Source organism: Ctenopharyngodon idella, chromosome 21, assembly GCF_019924925.1.
Source record: "Ctenopharyngodon idella isolate HZGC_01 chromosome 21, HZGC01, whole genome shotgun sequence".
In the NCBI taxonomy this organism is placed as follows: domain Eukaryota; kingdom Metazoa; phylum Chordata; class Actinopteri; order Cypriniformes; family Xenocyprididae; genus Ctenopharyngodon; species Ctenopharyngodon idella.
In genome coordinates, this window is record NC_067240.1 from 20,084,346 (window position 1) to 20,105,420 (window position 21,075).

The 21,075-nt window shown below is 38.9% G+C and overlaps 1 protein-coding gene across 1 annotated transcript; it reads left to right on the forward strand.

The window, feature by feature from the left end:
• The first annotated feature begins 259 nt into the window (after positions 1–259).
• Positions 260–10,735, forward strand: LOC127503354 (neuronal acetylcholine receptor subunit alpha-10). The gene is made up of 6 exons (XM_051877040.1): positions 260–464; positions 3,206–3,351; positions 4,914–5,068; positions 6,213–6,745; positions 9,830–10,159; positions 10,328–10,735. Exons 1-6 carry the CDS (start codon positions 344–346, stop codon positions 10,522–10,524), a joined length of 1,482 nt encoding a protein of 493 aa, XP_051733000.1. The 5' UTR covers positions 260–343; the 3' UTR covers positions 10,525–10,735.
• Positions 10,736–21,075: the final 10,340 nt, after the last annotated feature.

Genomic DNA, 21,075 nt, shown 5'->3' on the forward strand with positions numbered 1-21,075 from the left:
TTTACTATAGTATGGTTCAAAAACACTATAGTATTTACTATAAATTACTATAGTATTTTTTCATGTGGGTAGAGTAGCCTACTTTCACTCAAAAGTGGTCTTCGTAGTGTCCTCTCAGTACTCTTGTCTCCAGTCTACGCAATGTATTGCTATAACTACCACAACGGTCCCAGTTTACCACAAAAAACGAGTCGACTATCAGCACTTCAGTATCTAGTACTTAAACTCTTCGTCACCGCTACTAACTAGCACGCGACACTTCTCTTGCCTCGCGAGTTGCGCATGGATCTTGCGCTGCCTGCCTGGTAACAGTACGATACTGAACTATGGGAATGCCTGAGAAATGCTGTACCTGCCTTCACGAGATCACAGAAGAGTTTTTATTCCTCATTCACGCCACAAAATGAATCCACGTGTCATTTTGGCTTCTTTCCATTTGATTGCCACCATTGGTTTTATTCCAGGTAAGACTGCGCACATTTTAATGAACGAGTTTATTCAGACATCCAAGGTATTTTGCGTTTTTAGCTATATGCCGGCTATATCTAAGTTTAAACAAGATCATAATTACTCAAGAGTTACTGATAGAACTGACATTAGCGTCTTTTATTCAACTCCTTGTATGTATTGGCTATAGGCTTTGTGTTTCTGTGTATTTTACGTTGTTATTGTTTTTTTTATTGCAACTTTTGCAGAGTTTATATTTAATTTGCTGTTGATAATTAAGATTTTATGTTTTTGTCTGTGTGTTTGTTTATTTGGTAGATGTAGTCATATAGGCTAAATGTGAATTCTTAAATAATACACTTATTCAAATAAATAAACTCCATGTGATAAAGGCTGATGCTGAATTAAGATCTTGCGTTTACAGCAAATTTCAACACATGATTGTTTTCCTAAATCAGTGGTTCTCAAACCTGTCCTGGAGTACCATCAGCCCTGCACATTTTGTATGTCTCCCTATATTTGACACACCCATTTCAGGTCTTGCAGTCTACTAATAAGTTGATGAGTTGAATCAGGTGTGATAGATGAGGGAGACGTACAAAATGTGCAGGGCTGGTGGTACTCCAGGAAAGGTTTGAGAATCACTGTCCTAAATGCTCTGCATGCTCATAGCATCAATTTACACACAAATATTCCTCCAAGAGATTCTAAGATGGACATGTCCCACAGTACTCTGGAATATCTGTGGATTGAACCTTAACGACAGTGGACAGATGACAGCACTGATCTATAACTTAATGTGTGATATATTCTAATCAACCTGATCTGACCTGTTCTTCCAGAAGGTTGTCCCACTGAAACAAAAAATAGTGTTTAGAATTCCATTGAAGGCATTTAAAAAACAGTTAGCCCCTGTCCTTGATTTTGATTGGTCAATAGCTGTGTTTTATTCACGATAAAACACGGCTATGACCGCTTTACCCAATGGTTCTGTGTATCACTACACAACACCCTTAGCAACCACACTTAGCAACGTAAACTGTATGTTCTCAATTTATATTGTTCATTGAAGCTTACTGTATTATGTAGAAGAGTATTCTGAGAAAGAGATCGAGTGAGCGAGTTTATTACCTGCATTCAGATTTAGCATTTTCCTTCAGGTCAGTCCTATGTTCATAATAAAAAGTCTGTTTAAATGTCCGATGTATTATCTTGTCCTTTTAACAGTTAAGGGTTTTTTCCGTGACTGACAGTCGCTAGTCAAAGCATTTGTCAGTTGTCACACTTATAAAGACAGTCTTTGCCGCCATCTAAAGGCGTGATAATGTAACTTCTGTTGCTGTTCACGGTCAGGGACTATTTTTTCCGGCGGAAGGAAGGCTTTTAGTAAGAGTTTACTTCTCTTTGCTTCGCGTCGTGCCTAACAACGTCCTTCAGCCATGACTTATTCACGATACAGCACAGCCTCTCGTACCTTATTGCTTACGTAAAGATCAGCAGTCCAGCATTACCCAGAATTTCTATTTAATTCCTGATGGAAGTGCTTTTTTTAATTATTATTATTAATTACGCAAGAATGGAACTTCTGTGAGTAGTTCCTGTGTGTATATGGATTTGTAATTTACATATTGGACATTCAACAATTGCGCTCATTCTCAAGTCCATACATCCTAGGAAACTTGAATAACTTTTTATTAAAGATAAATGTAATGTAGCATGTATTATTAAATGTACTATGTATTATTGATGTATTATTGAAATGTATTATTAAGTGTATCTTAAAAGTTTATTTTTGTGGCAGTTGCCCAATTAGGAACCCAATAAATGACCCACAGAGTCCTTAAAGCATTTTTGCATTTTGTCTAAAGAAGCAACTTTGACACCAGTGTTTTTGATCACAAGAATTTGATACTTTCTGCACACTTGCTCAGTTAATGCTGCAGGACAGCAGTGCTGCCAGCTGGAACTCACACATCCTTTTCACACCACAGCCTCCATTTTTATCTTTCATTAGAACGCTATTTTGTCTGGCACTTGGTGTGAATTGATTCGCTAGTGAAAGCGCTGACCACACTCATCCTCAGCGAACAAATATATGGACTTCATATATTTTCAATCAAATATATGGACTGCAGTTTGAAAGGTTGTTATAGCTCTCCTGTTACTAGTGCTTTTTGGTAAAGTCGGTTTTGATAAAGCATGCTCATTCATCAGGCCGTCCTGAGCTGGCAGCCAAATCATATTTTATAGCAGCTCTGAACTAGTTTAACACCCAGCTGGTTACTAAAAAGAAAATGATCAAGTCTAATTTGCTGAATGATGTTATTCTTGTTTATTTGTCCTACAGACAAATCCAAATGTCAGCAAGAATCAAGGGAATTTGGAAAATCAGGGAAAATCCTTTAGGAAATATTTTAATTTTCTTCAACATGAAATGAAATAAAGATAATTAAGCTAGTAAAATAGTTTGTGGTGTGGTGGTAATTTTCCAGAATTATCTTTGAGAGGGGACCATTACTGACTATAGAGTGCTAAAGGGTCTGATGGGCTTATTGTCATAAATAAGCTAACAGTTGCAAATGCCTCAAGTGCTCAGATTATTCTTTATCAGCCCTGGACCTTACCAAACTATTCCATCACAAGCCACCAAGCACATTATGGATGTGAGGATAGCCATTTTACTCAAGTAACCACCTTTAATTGATTAATCAATCTAATAAAACCAAATCTAAATCACTTTCCTCTTCCTTTTTGGCAGTGTGTTTGTGTGCCCAGGGGAAATATGCATTCAAGCTGCTGAATGATTTATTTGTGAATTACACCAGTGCATTGAGGCCTGTGGAGGACACAGACAACATCATTAACGTCACCTTGCAGATCACTCTCTCCCAGATTATTGATATGGTAATGACTCTCGATCAATCACACATTCTTTCTCATTCTCCTTCTTTCTGGGCTCATTTCGTTGTTTTGCATAAGCTCTTTAACTTTGAATTGTGCTGTCTGAACAAATATGTCAACTAGGTGAATAGAGTTAAACTAGTTAAAGTAATAGATATCATCATACTGTAAATTCCCTAGTTGATTAATTGGAGTACATTAAGACAATTATTTTTGTATTACAAGTATTGGTCCCATTTTATATTAAGTGGCCTTAACTACTATGTACTTACATTTAAATTAATCATTTGATACAATGCACTTATTGTGTACATACATGTTTTTACATTGTACTTATTTTTTAAAAACACCTGCATGTAATTACATCTGTAATTCGTTTCTGTAATTACATTTATAATTACACTGTTGACCCATTCCTTACACCTTATCCCTACCCTTAAACCTACCCATACCACCAAAGCTTTCCCTAACCTTACCCGTATCCCACCTCAATAGCAGCAAAAGTGTTTTGCAATTCAGTATGAACCCAATAAGTACATTGTACTTATTTTTTGATGTAAGTACATAGTAGTTAAGGCCACTTAATAAAGTGGGACCCAAGTATTTTAAAATGTTATGTTTATATATGCTTTAGTTTCCAGAACAGAAATCTGAACAGTAGACAAAGCCAGGTTCATAATTAGTTTTTATTTTCATGTATTGGAGTTTAAGGATTTTACAAAGGGAATTTTGGATATCTCTTTTTATCATTCCATAAATCAGAAAATTCTGTCAAGAGTCAGAAAAAATGGCATTTTCACCATGTTTTTATGAATAAAATGTTATATAAACCAGAGATATATAAGAGAGAGAGCGAGAGAGAGAGAAATGGTTTAGCTCATAGTGTCTTGCATTAAATATATTAAAATAAATGTGCTAGGAAATTAAGTATTTTCATGTTGGTATCATACAGTTTTGGAAAAAAAAAAAAAAGGAATTTTTAACATTTTTTATTGAATAATTTTAAAATGTCAGCTTTTACAACCATCAAGTCAAAGGTAATAAAATATTTCCCTTTTTCTTGAATACACTAGGTGTACACATTTAATCAATATTATAAAAAAAATAAATAAAAAATAACAAACTTACTGACCTTAACACAATATACAGAGGTTCTCTCTGTGACATCTTTTTCTGTTTTCATTTTTACAACAAAACTGTTTATCTGTTTAAGAATAATAATTAAAGATTAAAGATAAGTGCAAAACTTAAACTTTTAATTAGACTTTTATATATATATATATATATATATATATATATATATTTTAATACAATCTCTGGACAGTTATACCACATAGACATTTTTAACTTCATGCCCTATAAAATAATAAAATCCCTTGTAATTCCTAAACTGAAAGCATGTACTAACAAAAATAAACTAATGTCACATCTGAACACTAGACAATGCCAGAACATTTTAGCTATTTAAAAATAATAATAATAATAAAATTATTAGCTATTTTATTTAATTTGCTGACTGGATTATATTTGTTAATATGAGTTGTGAAATCTATCTTTTTTCCTAGGATGAAAGAAACCAGATCCTCACAACATACTTGTGGATTCGTCAGGTGTGGTTTGATGCCTACCTCACCTGGAATAAGACAGACTACGATGGGCTTGATACCATCCGTATACCTAGTAGTTATGTATGGAGACCCGATATTGTCCTATATAACAAGTAGGTCGGATTGGTATTGGGTTTCATCGATTCAGCCACAAATTATATGTCATGTCCTGTCCATCACTTTGTTGCAAAGGCTGTACATTCTTATGAACTGCTTGTTCATGGGACTGTACAGTTAGTTTGCGGTTTCTTCTCATAACAAACTGCACTAAATTGTTATCAGTTAATTCAATAACAAACAAGTAAAAAGTAAAATATTCAATATTAATCTTAATTAATATATATATATATTCATCTTCATTTTTTGAATCATAACAGCTTTGGCCATAACACTGCAGCTTTAAAGCTCTTTCCAAAGATTTAGCTGATCTGATGCTGGTCAGTTGACAGATGGCCTGAACTCTCTACTCATTATTTTTCATGTCTAGAAGGCTCATCAAAGCAAAACATGCTAGGACTAGTAATTAATTTATAGAGCAAGTTCAGATTCTGACACTTCAAAGGTTTTGGACAGTTTTGTGTGTGACATAGCAAATCATAACCAATCTGACATGACCATCCTCAACACAGCTCTGGTTGTCTTCATATATGTGGCTATACTGGCCTTGTTTGTCTTAGATAACTGTGGAATTATATAGAAAAACTGAATATTGTGTTTATTTGTCTGCATTGCAAAAAGTAATTTCCTAAATCAGCATTTTTGTCTTGTAAAAATATTTAAATATACCTAAATAAGATCTGTAGCCTATACCTGATTAATATATGTTTGCATCGCCACATCTTAATAATGTTTTATCCAATTGACCAATATATATACTGTATGGTATATTGCTTGTTTTAAGCATACATTAACAACATTTACACATGTTAGAAAAATAATAAAATTGAAATGAGATAAAAAAAAAAAGAAATTTAATTCAACTTATCAAGCTAATATTTCTTATTATATTGCATTTATTATATTTATCTTGTTTTAAGGATGTTTAGATATTTTTCCTGGAAAACAAGGCAAAAATACAGCTAAGAAAATGATTTTTTTTGTAGTGTTCGACTAGTCACCAGTAAGAAGGCACTTCTTGAATATGACTATCAAAGATGATTCATGCATTTATTTTTGGTTTTAATTAAGCTTATGAAATGTAGAAAATTGACTAGACTATCAGAATGATTTTATTGATTTCCACCTTCTGCCCTCCAGTGCAGATGACCAGTTCTCCAGCTCTATGGAGACCAATGTGGTGATCCGCCATGATGGCCAGATTATGTGGGACCAACCTGCAATATCCAAGAGCTCTTGCAAAGTGGATGTGTCTTTTTTCCCTTTTGATGCCCAGCAGTGCCGCCTCACCTTTGGCTCTTGGACACACAACGGCAACCAGATGGACCTTCACAATGCCTTGGACAGTGCTGATCTGGCTGACTTTGTGGAGAATGTAGAGTGGGAGGTTCTGGGAATGCCTGCTAAGAAGAACGTTATTCTCTATGGCTGCTGCTCAGACCCCTATCCAGATATCACCTACACACTTCACCTAAAGAGAAGAGCTTCCTTTTATATCTTTAATCTGCTCATTCCGTGCATGATGATCTCCTTCTTGGCTCCGCTTGGCTTCTACCTGCCAGCCGACTCTGGAGAGAAAGTGTCTTTAGGGGTCACAGTGTTACTAGCCCTTACCGTCTTCCAGCTTCTGGTCGCGGAGAGCATGCCTCCTTCAGAGAATGTGCCACTCATTGGTGAGATCCTGCCAAATAAGTTTCACTTGCAATTAGTTTTTATTCTAACATGCAGTAACTGTGATATTTTTGTGATATATTTTTTTTTGCTCATTAATAATTTGATTATTAATGATTGTAGTGCATAGTCTGTGGTTTTTAAACAAGTTCAGTACAATATATAATTCACATTTATGCTATTGGCAGATGCTTTCAGTGGCTTCAGCATACACTGCATAAAATAATGGGAAAAAAAAGCCATGCTTAAAACAAGATCAAGTTACTTGAAAAGCAAAATTTGGTTAGATAATATTTAGCAGATGACTTGCTTTCAGAGAATTTATTTTGAATTAAGTTGAATAAAGCATAGTCAAAATAAATGTAACAAGGTTATTGACATGAAAACAAAAACAAGATAACAAGGGAAAAATACAATATATTGTGGCCAGAATTTGTTCCCATGTTGTGATTATTATCCCCACAGCTTATTATTACAAAAATGAGGGAACAAATTAGTACAGCGTGGCCATGATTTATTATTAATTATGAATATTTTTTTTTGCATGTTGTAAATACCAAACAATTTAAAGGATTAGTTCACTTCTGAATGAAAATTGCCTGAAAATTTACTCACTCCCATGTCATCCAAGATCTTCATGTCTTTCTTTCTATAGCCGAAAAGAAATTAAGGTTTTTGAGGAAAACATTCCAGGATTTTTCTCCATATAGTGGACTTCAGTGGGGTTCACCGGATTGAAGGTCCAAATTGCAGTTTTAGTGCAGCTTCAAAGGGTTCTACACGATCCCAGCCGAGGAATAAGGGTCTTATCTAGCGAAACGATCATCATTTTCTAAAAAAAAAATTAAAAATTATATACTTTTTAACCACAAATGCTCGTCTTGCACTAGCTCTGCGATCTGCATGCATGACGTAAACATGTTACAAAGGTCATGTGTGACGTAGGCGGAAGTACCGATCCAGTGTATACAAAGCGAACATGCAAAGATTAATATACATTTTTTTTTTTTTAAGTAAATGACCGATCGTTTCGCTAGATAAGACCCTTATTCCTTGTCTGGGATCGTGTAGAGCCCTTTGAAGCATCACTGAAAAAGCAATTTAGAACTTACACCCAGTGAACCCCACTTAAGTCCACTATACTGTATGGAGAAGAATCCTGGAATGTTTTCCTCAAAAACCTTAATTTCTTTTCGACTGAAGAAAGAAAGACATGAACATCTTGGATGACATATTGGTGAGTAAATTATCAGGAAATTTGAATTCAGAAATGAACTAATCCTTTAATTCTAAGTTTATACTCAAGATCTTTTGCTTTTCACAAAGTATGTTGAAGTCATTATTTCTGTATCAAATACCATGACCATAAACAGTGAGTACCAATTTCAGTCTTACATTTGAGACAAAAGAGTGAAAAGAATAGTAAAAGATATGTCTACAATTAGGTGATACATGTAATCTGTGTACTGTGTATCTTCAGCTGAACTGCTTTTGCCCAATTACAGACTGATATCTTTTTAGCATGTTCCCAAATATCATCCCAAGTGTCCTCATTAATTGGAATTGATAATAACTTTTCCCATATTTTCCTGGCATCCTGTGTGTCTGTACAATTAATGCAGCATTAAGTAGAACTAAATAATTTGACCCCAATTAACATCAATTAATGGACAATTAGAACCATAATTTTCTATCACATCTTGGGTTCTTTGTGTTAAAGTGTCTTTGGCTGGGTAAATCTGTTCTGGCACTTTTATTTCCTACTCATAAAAGTGGGTACATGCTGTATAAATGTTTAGTCTTCTCTATTCAGCACAACACCCCCTTTGGTTCCTTTGGTGTGCAATTAATTTAAAGGATTAGCTCACTTTAAAATGAAAATAACCCCAAGATTTACTCACCGCCTTCCGTATTCAACTTATGAAGAAAGTGTAACGGCTCTCGCAGTTCAAACTCTTAAGGCCGGAAAACACCAAGCCGACGGTTGGCCGTCGGGCAGTTTTTGTTCGTTTTTCTCAGTGTGTTCTGCACTGTCGGCTGAAGTTGGTTCCATCGGCTATTTTCCGGCCGATTTGAAATGTTGAATCGGCGTCGGCGCTAGTCGGTCTGTCAGGCCATCTGATCATTCTGATTGGCTGTTCAGCTACTGCCACCTGCTGGTACGGAAAGGCATTTCATCTTGCGCAGGCGCAGAACGGACGTGCTACTTGGCTGTCGGGTGTTGAGCATCAGTTTGGTGTGTCAGGGCAACTTTGGACACAGACGCTGCCGACATGAGCCAACCCTGCAGTCTGCTTTCGTCACCACTAGTTTGTCGGCGTCGGCTTGGTGTGTTCCGGCCTTTACACTACGTCCTACGCCTTCCGTATTCAAATTAACCTCAACTTCAAAAGTTGAATACGAAAGGCGGTCTGGCGGAAGCTAGTAGTTTACTTTATAACTTGTTAAATAGGGATATTTTTCTTACACAAACGCATTCCTTTGCTTCAGAAGGCCTTTATTAACCTCTCGGAGCTGTGTGGAGTACGCTTATGATGGATGAATGAGCTTTCTTCAGCTTCATACTCGTTGGTCCTGTTCACTGCCATTATAAAGCTTGTATGCATCAGGATATTTATTAATATAACTCAGATTATGTTCATCAGAAAGAAGAAAGTCATATACATCTAGGATGGCTTGAGTAGGAGTAAAGCTTGGGGTAATTTTCATTTTAAAGTGAACTAATCCTTTAAGTAGTTCACCAAAGAGAAAACACCCCCACCCACAAGACCTGAAACAAATAATTATCAGACTCTATGACACAAATAGGCTGATGGAGCAATAAACAATGCGCCATGGGTCAATAATTTTAATGAGCCTTCCTAATTAATCTAGGACCGCCTGCAACTGTGCCTTTTATTAGCAAACTCGTTATTGGAGTTGTAGCACATTCAATGGTTAACATTGGAATAATTTACAGAAATGTTCCTCTTGAGGTCAGATAATTAATGATTCTCATGTCACGCATAGTTTAAATATCTATTCAGTGCTGAAAGCTTTGAAATGAAGTCTGTTGTCTACTTTCATCAATCCCAATGTTTCCACAGGGAAATATTACATTGCCACAATGACCATGGTTACAGCTTCTACAGCCCTGACCATCTTCATTATGAACATTCACCATTGTGGACCAGAGGCCCAACCTGTTCCTACATGGGCACGCCGCTTTATCCTGCACTACCTGGCTCGGATTTGCTTCGTCTATGACATGGGAGAGGGCTGCCTGTCTGTGCACACAGACAAACCTGCTCAAAAGGGAAACAACTGCACTATAATCGGCCAGGCCGGGGGTGAGGACTTCACTCTGAGGGTACGAGGCATTTCAGCCAGTGACGGTTGTTCACAAAAGATAAAAGATAAATTAAATGAGGATGTCAGTCCAACCTTATCACTACGGCAAGGAAAGGAGTGTCACACTGGCTGGACAGATGGTACCTGTGTGGGCATTGACCATGGAGAGGTTGCAGGAGCTACAGGAGAGAGAATGGTGGAAAGCGGAGCAAGTGGAAAAGAATCGGTGAAGAAAAGGGAGATACTTGTTGAAGGTCAGTGTTTATGCCATCAGCAAAACCTCTTGAGGAATATTGAGTACATCGCTAACTTTTATCATGAGCAGAAGGCCACACAGAGACGAAACGGGGAGTGGCGGAAAGTTGCCAAAGTCATGGATCGCTTCTTTATGTGGATATTTTTCATCATGGTCTTCCTGATGAGTTTGCTTATTATAGGGAAAGCTGTCTGAATGCTTGATATGAAAGACATCAGGGGCCTCATGCATTCTGTAAATGTCTGTGCAGTTAGCATACTAATGAATGGAAAGATTTGCGAATGCAAAAATTGAAATAAAAAGACAAAATACGTCATCAACACTGATGGAACTCCCTTGTGAAAAAGAAGTGTGCCTAATTGTATTGAATGTGCACTAGTATCCTACTTCAGATCTTAAAGGTTTATTTTTTAAAAACTGTGCTTGCAAATAACATAAAATTGATGAAATAAAAGGCCACTTATTGTACTTAAAGAGAGTACAGAGTGCACTGTAGTAATGTCCAATTAAAAGTATAATTTTAAAGTACATTTTAGCTTGTTTTTTTTTTTTTGTCTTGATTTGAAATAGTACACTTATACTGATGTGTTGACTTGACATACTAAAGCACATGTTCTTGATTATAATTTAACTGTTTTATGTTATTCGATATTACATTTAAAGTTACCATATTTATGATAATGTTAAATGGTATTTATGGTAATGCTAAATTACCACCTCATCATTACAAATGTGTAACCACAAAAATATTTAAATACATGAAATACAAGTTTCAATAGAAATTACATTAAAGTATGTTTTAGTTTACCCTAAATGCTTTTTTAGTAGATTCAGCATATTTCAAAATCAATATGCACTTAAAAGGATAGTTCACCCAAAAATAAAAAGTCTGTCATTATTTACTCACTCTCAAGTTGTTTCAAACCTGTATGCTGAACACAAAAGAAGATATTATGAAGAATAATGGGTAACCAAACAGTTGATGAACCCCACTGACTTCTATAATATGAATATATATATATACATAATTTTTCTATCATCATTTTTCAAAATATCTTCTTCTGTGTTTAGCAGGAGAAAGAAATTCATACAGGTTTGGAACAAATTTTCAGTTTTGGGTGAACTATGCCTTATTTCCGTAATAAGTAGGCCTTCTATTTTTTTTTTTTAAAGTATGCTAAAGTGTACTTCCTTTTCACAAGGGCAAGCTGGACATACTAAGTCTCATTTGTTCTTATATCATTGATTGTATATTGTTGATAAATCCAGATTATTCTAAATAAGGGAGTGTGTGCCCACAGTAATTAGCAATTAGCATAATACACTGTTCAAAAAAATTAAAGGAACACTCTGAAAACACATCAGATCTCAATGGGGAAAAATATCATGCTGGATTTCTATACTGATATGGACTGGGTAATGTGTTAGGAACGAAAGGATGCCACATCGTTTGATGGAAATGAAAATTATCAACCTACAGAGGACTGAATTCAAAGACACCCCGAAAATCAAAGTGAAAAAATTATGCAGCAGGCTAGTCCATTTTGCTGAAATTTCATTGCAGCAACTCAAAATGGTACTCAGTAGTTTGTATGGCCCCCACATGCTTGTATGCATGCCTGACAACGTCGACGTTATTGGAGTATTGGCTCATAATGAGACGACGGATGGTGTCCTGGGATATTTCCTCCCAGATCTGGACCAGGGCATCACTGAGCTCCTGGACAGTCTGAGATGCAACCTGGCGGCGTCGGATGGACCGAAACATAATGTCCCAGAGGTGTTCTATTGGATTTAGGTCAGGCGAGCATGAGCATTCAATGGTATAAATTCCTTCATCCTCCAGGAACTGCCTGCATACTATCACCACATGAGGCCGGGCATTGTCGTGCACCAGGAGGAACCCAGGACCCACTGCACCAGCATAGGGTCTGACAATGGGTCCAAGGATTTCATCCCGATACCTTAAGTTTCACTGATCCACCACCAAACCAGTCATGCTGAATGATGTTACAGGCAGCATAACGTTCTCCACGGCTTCTCCAGACCCTTTCACATCTGTCACATGTGCTCAGGGTGAACCTGCTCTCATGTGTGAAAAGCACAGGGCGCCAGTGGCAGACCTGCTAATTCTGGTGTTCAATGGCAAATGCCAGTCGAGCTCCATGGTGCCGGGCAGTGAGCACAGGGCTCACTAGAGGACATCGGGCCCTCAGGCCACCCTCATGAAGTCTATTTCTGATTGTGTGGTCAGAGACATCTACACCAGTGGCCTGCTGGAGGTCATTTTGTAGGGCTCTGGCAGTGTTTATCCTGTTCCTCATTGCACAAAGGAGCAGGTACTGGTCCTGCTGATGGGTTAAGGACCTTCTACGGCCCTGTCCAGCTCTCCTAGAGTAACTGCCTGTCTCCTGGAATTTCCTCCATGCTCTTGACACTGTGCTGGGGACACAGCAAACCTTCTGGCAATGGCACATATTGATGTGCCATCCTGGAGGAGTTGGACTGCCTGTGCAACCTCTGTAGGGTCCAGGTATCGCCTCATGCTACCAGTAGTGACACTGACACTAGCCAAATGCAAAACTATTGAAAAACAGTCAGAAAAGATGAGTAGGGAAAAAAATGTCAGTGGCCTCCACCTGTAAAACCATTCCTGTTTTGGGGGTTGTCTCATTGTTGCCCATCCAGTGCACCTGTTGTTAATTTCATTAACATTAAAGCAGCTGAAAGTGATTAACAACCCCCTCTGCTACTTAACTGACCAGGGCCCATATTTATCAAGTTTCTCAAAGTGCCATTTTAGTCTTAAATGCTGAGAATTCATGAAATTTACTCCTACTTTCAAACTTAAGTATAAATGCAAGTTATCAAATTTCTTAAAGCTAAGAATCACTCTTACTCTCCCAGTTATATAAGACAGCTCGAGAGGTCTCTCAAGTGGTTAGGAGTTGCCAGTAGGGCTTGTGATGGCACCGAGGAGACAGAGACGTGTGCAAATCTTTCAGGGGAGCAAGTTTTTGAAATGTTTGACTACGAGCAGTTAATCAAACGGTATCATTTGTACAGAGCAGGCATCATCTTTGTCAGCGCTGATTAATGTTGGGCTGAATTGTTTGACTAATTCAGCAAGCAGTAGCGCTTCTTCCTCATGCCAGTTCGGTTTTCTTTTGGAATCCATGGTGGCTGATTATATGATAAAATCTAGGCTACACATAGGCAGGTCAGTTAACAGCACACCAGTTTAAAATTTGCAATTAAAACATGGTGGAAAATGTGTATCTTTCATTTCCAACGTGTATATCATAATGTATTCTCTTGAAAATTCTTTATTGTCAAATGTGTTGAATGTAAACTCCTCTTAGGAATTTCACCATTCAGTGTGAATTTATCTGAGAATATTCTTAAATAAGAAAATCTATTCAGTGAATGGTCCATGCCTATGTTGTCATCTAAAATCCTGTTTGTGGCAGAGCAAAGTCTCGTGAATCATCTCTAAGACTGACACTTAAGATTTAGTCCTACACTTCACTTAAATTACGACTGAGATGCTTGATAACTAACTTTTAAGCACAGCTTTGAGCCAAGAATTTTTTTACTTTTAAGTCAATTCTTAGCAGTGTTCTTGTGAGTAATTCTCTGAGGCTTGATAAATACGGGTCCTGATCAGTATCCCAGGAGTTTAACAGACTTGATGCTATTCTCTGATTAAAAAGTGTTCCTTTAATTTTTTTTTTTAGCAGTGTACATGCCCAACCTTTCCTCATTCCTGCCATTCTCAAAATCAGCTGAACACAATAAACACATTTTATATAGGCCTAGACTACTTGTGATCGGTTATTATTCTACTTGTGATTCAGTTATTATAAATAGGTAAGATGTATTGTAGGTTCATTTAGTAATTCAAATACTACTAACAATTGATGTATATAAATAAACATTTCAGTTTAATATATTCCAGATTTAAAATGCCAACATGAAATATTTGTCCTTTTTATCCTAAAATTTAAATTTGGTTAGTAAATCAGACCCATTGTGTGTTGTGTGTTGGCCTGTGTTTTTTGGTACAGGACATTAAGTCCCTGGGTTGATCAGTCAGGTTACAAGGTCACAAAAATCAACTTCCTTGAATTTATGTTTGTTTGTTTATTTATTTATTTATTTTTTTTGGTATTAGGTAAATGAAATGGAAATGAAATGAAATGTTTTACGTATCAGCAACATTAAACTAATGTACCTCATTATGTTTATTGACCTTAGGGAAAATAGATCTCTGAAGGCAAAAGCCAAGCAAACAGCCAACCAGGCATTTTACTACATAAATGCCCTTTTTTTGTTTGAATATCCTTACTAAAGTTTTTCCTGCTCTGAATAGTTTTAAGCAGGAATATCAAAGCATTATGTTTGCAATATAAAAAAGAGAGACAAGAGAGAGGTGATACATGCAGTATGGAAAGCTAATGGAAAGCTGTTGTTAATTTTTTTTTTGTCTTTGTAAAAAACATGGGGAAATGGAGAAGGACAAAAATTCAGAGCAGAATGACAAATGGAGCCAAATCCACCCACAGTAACACTGACTGTTTCAGATATAAGCCTATTCCATAATGTTGGCTGTTACTGCATGTGAGCCGTGGTACTGCCTGATTTGTGTGTATATATATAATACTATATGCACTACTGTATGCACAATATCATTAAATGTTTAGATACAGCATTTAATTGTTTAGCTGTGCTTTGCCAATGTCTTGACTTTGTGAGACACAGGATGTTTATTGGGATATTTAAAGCAAAACATTTTGTGATGTTTTATGAATGTGTAATGGACAAATTTCACACAGTGTAAATCCATCAAAAATCCTCATTAAAGTGACAACAGAAGATACTGCCTGTGATCCATGGACACGATTTCATCTCATACATCCCATAAAAAAAGGACTGAACTAAATGCTCATCACCTTCAATAATTTGTTAATGGTGAGATTTATGCAATTAACCCTTTCAGCATATTTTAAATCCCTTTTAAGGAGGGGATGTAGTTACTGAACATTTAATAAGTTCACAGTCAGAAATAATGGATTTGATATAAATCATCAAATTACAATATTAAATATTCATTATTTCTTGCACCCTACCATCTAACCTTTTGCTCTGTGTACTTTCACAGCAATGGTAAGGTTAATTAGCTCTTGGCTTCAGCAGACCTCAGGAGGGATGGTAGAGCTATAAAAACTACATTCATCACACAAATTGAGGCTTATCGAACTTCTTCTTTGATTACAGAGCCCCCCTGAGACTTTCCAAATATGCATTAAGAATTGAAATTAACCCTACAATTCCTTTCAAACTGTTTTTCCTACACTACCATTCAAAAGTTTGGGCTCAGTAAGATTTTTTTGTAAGGAAATTAATAGTTTTATTCAGCATGTATCAGATAAAGTCTGGCGCCGTATGTATAAAGCCGTTCAAAGTAAAAAGTGTGTCAAAATTCTAAGAATGATGCAATTTTTCCCTTATTCCTAGACATAAGAATAAGTGTTACTCATAAAAGCTCCCAAGTGTTAATACTAGGTCTCAGCTCCTAAATTATTTAATTAGGAGAGGTATCCTAACCTAGTTAGGTGTAACAAGATGGCAGCAGAGAAGAGGAGATACCACACACTTTCCAACAAAAATATAATGTATTGGAGTTAAATGATGACAGGGAGTTGATTAAATGATAAAAGCTTGATCGTCAAGGTATTTTTTTTTGTAACTGTAAGAATTTTAATAACTTCTCCCACTCTACAAATCAATGCTTTAACTGCAGAACTGACAGTAATAATGACATTTTTGGCAGCAGGAAAAATGCAGCAGTGCACTGGTGATGACTTGGACCCTTGAGTCCACAGTAAGAGGGTTTTAAAGGGATAGTTCACCCAAAAACAAAGCTTCTGTCATCAGTAGTTACAAACCTGTATGAATTTCTTTGTTATGCTGAACACAAAGAAAGATATTTGGAAGAATGTCAGTAATCAAACAGATATTGCCCCCATAGACTATTATAGTATTTATTTTTCCTACTATGGTAGTAAATGGGGGGTGAGATCTGTTTGGTTACTGACATTTACAGAATTTTCATCTTTGGGTGAACCATCCCTTTAAATAGCAATATTGCAGCACTAACCACACCAAACACACAGTAGTGGCCAAAAGTGATGTGTGGAGGGTTTTTTTTTTTTTTTAATGACCCTACAAGTTTGCTTAAAATCCATGTAAAGCAATATTAAAGGTGCAGTGTGTAAATGTTTTTTTTTTTTTTTTTTGCAAATTTTAGCAGCATCTAGCGGTGAGGTTGTGAATTGCAATATAGAGAAGCTATGATGGCCAACACAGGTCTGAGACAGGAGAGAGTAGCCAGTCAAGCAAACGTGCTCTGTAGAGCAGTTTGTCCATTTAGGGCTACTGTAGAAACATGCCGCCGCAAAATGGCAACTTAACATGTAAGGGGACCCGCGGTGTATGTAGATAGAAATAGCTCATTCTAAGTTAATAAAAAAAACATAACGGTTCATTAGGTAAGGTCTTTATACACCACTGAAACATAGTTATGTATATTATATTGCATTTCTGTCAATAGATCCTCCTAAAATTTACACATTGCACCTTTAAAATAACTGTTCTGAGTATGTCACACCACAGAAAAATGTTATTAACCACCCAGCCAGATTTGAGTGATTAAAAAAACACCAAGTAAATGAAATAAGTTATCAAAATCTTGAAAAAATAAACAGTATTCTCTGCTCTCAAATGCTGGGGGTGTGTTTGCTGTCGGCGCGGAAACCACACCCACTCATGAAAAAGCTGCCGTCTCTCTCAACTTACTTGTCTAATGAGTCAAACATACTGATGCATATTAACAAAAGAATCACGTTAGAGGGCTGCAAAATTTAGTAGAGTTACTGTGGGCTACCTCTTAATTAAGCACACAAGGCAACCAAGGCCGTAACCATGTCTTGAACACTGGGGGGAACTTTTTTTTTTTTTTTTTTTTTTTTTTAATAAAACATAAAGAAACAAAACAGTGAAGGAAATTGTTGCTAATACAATGCTATATCAGATATGTACAAAAACAATTGTAGAAAAAAAAAAATAACATTACGATGTCCAGAAATCAATTTCAATAGTACGTTGAGAACTCAAGTTAAATGTGATAGTTTCATAATACAATATATTGTGAGTTCTGAGATTCTTCAATTTAGTAAATAAATACATAGATTCGCAATTAATACTTGAAATCCCTAGTGGTCTGGTGGTGGAATTTTTGTTAACAGTATCAAGGGCCCGGGGGGGCTCGACCTCCTGCCCCTTTGATCGCGAAAGTGCCCTTTGCGGTTGCATCGCGGTGCCCCCGCATTCCCATTTCTGCCCCCCGGAACGCGATTTCTACCGCAAGAGAACAAACCCCAGGAACGCGATTTCGGAGGAGCCACAGTATCAAACTTCCAAACACTCGCACGCCCAATCAACCACGCCCCTTGAAATTCTCATTTGACTGGCTTCCTAAAATAAGGTAAATACAACAACTAACAACTTAAATTTAAAAACACATAATAATATACTATATATTGAAAAACAGTAGTGACATAAGCTATTTTTTAAAATTATTTAAAATGAACAACTAGTCTATCACAATGTGTTGGACAGCAAAATTAACGATCTTTAGTTCATGCAGTCTGTTTAAAACCTATTTGTTTTATTATCTAGCCTATTGTTTGTTATATTTTTCTTTTCCTCCTTTTTTTCATTTGGTTTAAACAATGACTTAATCTGGCAAAGAGGAATTTACATTTATTTGAATGTTTATTAATGTACATTGTTCGTTTTCAAATGAATTAATATTGATAACTACAATACATTGGGATAGCTCCCTACTCTGCCCGCCTGCATCCTTCTGCCTCTCACGCTCTCACCTCTGTTGACGGCGCCGGGCAGAAAGGATATGAAAAGCTGCCTTCCTTGGATGAAGCTGTGGCCGCACACCTGTGTCCGCCCGCTGCCATTGGATGGAAGACGAAGGCCGCCCACCCATCCAAGCCCTGCCTTACCACCTCGGCCCTCGCTGGACGGGCGCACACCTCGGCCGGTCAGGCAGCTTCTGCGTTACACTCCATGGCGGTACTCCAGGTGTACCAAGCGAAGGTCCTCAGGGACCTGGATGAGGCTGGGCATGACTTAGACACTGTTAAAGAGCTGCGTAGTGCCACGGACTTGGCCCTACGCGCCACGAAGACCACGGCTCAGGCTATTGGGCGTTCGATGGCCAGCCTGGTGGTGATGGAGCGCCACTTATGGCTCAACCTGACTGAGATCAAGGACGCGGATAAGACCGTCTTCCTTGACTCGCCAGTTTCCCCCACTAGTCTCTTTGGGCCCGCCATCGATGGTTTCGCCGAGCGCTTCACAGCGGCACAAAAGTTATCCCAGGCCATGCAACACTTTTTACCAAAACGCTCCAGCTCCTCTGCTTTGAGCTGCCCTAGGTCATTGCCAGCTCAGCAGCAGCCGCCCAAAGACAAGCCGCCAGCCACTAGTCCTGCACCATGTTCTGAGCACAGATGACGCTCGCGCTCTGCTAGGTGCCACCCTCCTGTGGTGCGTCAGGTAACCCAGCCCAAGATAGCGTTGGACCCTGCGCCTCAGAAGTCGGCCTGATGTCCAAGAGAAGAAGAGGAGGAGGCTAAATCCCGCCGCGGCCGGACCACCCTCCAAAATGCCTCGCCCAGTTTTCCTGTTACCCCGTTCAGTTCCGGGTGTTCAAGAAAAAGTGTTTGTTGCCTGCACAGAGCCTGTTCAAACGTCTTGGCAGTGCACCGCTGTGATAGCGGACATAAAAAACAAACATACTCAAAAAGAGAGCAAATTTCCTGTTCCACCCGATACACGCACCACAGTCCCTCATAGCGACTTTGTGCTAGAACCAATTCAGCCCCTCACCACACGGGCCGAGGCCTGGCAGGCCATCCCCGGAGTGTCAGCTTGGGTTCTGAACATAATAAAATGAGGTTATGTACTCCAATTCACTCAAAGGGTTTTTCAACGGCGTGGTCCAAACCTCTGTGGAAAGCAAGGAGGCACATGTCCTGCGTTCCGAGGTAAACACCATGCTGGCAAAAGGAGCCATAGAGGTGGTTCCTCCAGCACTGAGTGAGTCAGGTTTTTACAGCAGGTACTTCCTCGTCCCCAAAAAGGATGGCGGTCTCAGACCCATTCTTGATCTCAGACATCTGAACAGGGCCCTGATAAAGCGCTCATTCAGAACGATCACTTTGAAGCAGATCTTCCTGCAAATACGCCCGGGAGACTGGCGGCCACGGGCCCTCCCCCTAGCCTGGCAACATGGTCGTTGCTCGCTCAAGGACGAACCCTTGCTGGTTCAAGCAGGGCATGGCAATTGGGGCGATAGACAAGAGGAAGGTCGTCTTCACAGATGCCTCCAAACCGGGTTGGGGAGCTCTGTGCGACAACCGTCTGGTCTTTGGTGCTTGGAAAGACCTGGAAAGCAAGCTGCATATCAACCGCCTGGAAATGATGGCGGTATATCGAGCTCTCCAGGTTTTCCTTCCTCTCCTAGTGGGACACCATGTCCTGGTCAGATCAGACAACATGATGGTGGTGTCCTTCATAAATCACCAAGGCGGCCTCTCTTCGAAGCCCCTCTTCACTCTAACGAAAACCATCCTAGAGTGGGCCCAGTGCAACCTGCTCTCGTTGAGAGCAGCACACATACAGGGCGTGCTGAACATAGGGGCAGGACATGTTGTCACGGAGCAACCTTCCCTCAGAGGAGTGGTCACTCCACCCCCGCTCAGTCCAGAGAATTTGGGACGTCTTCGGGAAGGCAGAGGTCGATCTCTTTGCCTCAGAAGACAAACATCACTGCCCAATATATTTCTCAAAAGCCAGGGACGCGCTGGCCCACGACTGGCCCAGCCTCCTCCTTTATGCTTTTCCCCCAATGGCGCTGATTCCCTAAGTAATCAGACGAGTCAGGGAAGATGCTCACAAAGTCCTCCTGGTGGTTCCTCTTTGGAGGACCCTAACCATGGTTCTCAGAGCTATCTCAGCTATCGCCCCTGGAGCCATGGCCAATCCCTCTGAGACGGGACCTCCTCTCCCAAGCGAGAGGGACAATATGCTTACTATTATTGGGTTCTTCCTTTTGGCCTAGCATTGTCACCCTGCACCTTTATGAAGTGTGTGGATGCAGCTGTGGTGCTGCTGTGACTCCAGGGCATTCTCATATTCAATTACATCGAGAGATACATTGAGGGATCGCTCTGCTCCTGAGAGTTTTAGAGAGGGTCCCCTGTCTAATACTAGTAGCCCTGTTCTGGCCGGATTCTCAGACCTGATGTCCCTCCTCAGTGGCTTTTCTTGGAAGATTCCCATCAGGAGGGACCTTCTGTCTCAGGCGGTGGAAACTGGGGGTTTGTGGGAGTTTGGCCTCTGAGGGGGCACAACTCTTAAACTTTGGTCTCTCAACTGAGGTCGTTGAGACCATACTCAACCTAGAGCTCCATCCACAAGGAAACTGTATGCCTTGAAGTGGAGAGTTTTCACTTTATGGTGCACCAGATGGACCCATTTAACAGCCCAAATGGCTCAGTGTTGGAGTTCCTTCAGGATTGGTTCTCCCCAGGGGTAACCCCCTCCACTCTAAAGGTCTACGTGGCGGCCATAGCTGCTTACCACACACCTTTGGGTGATGAT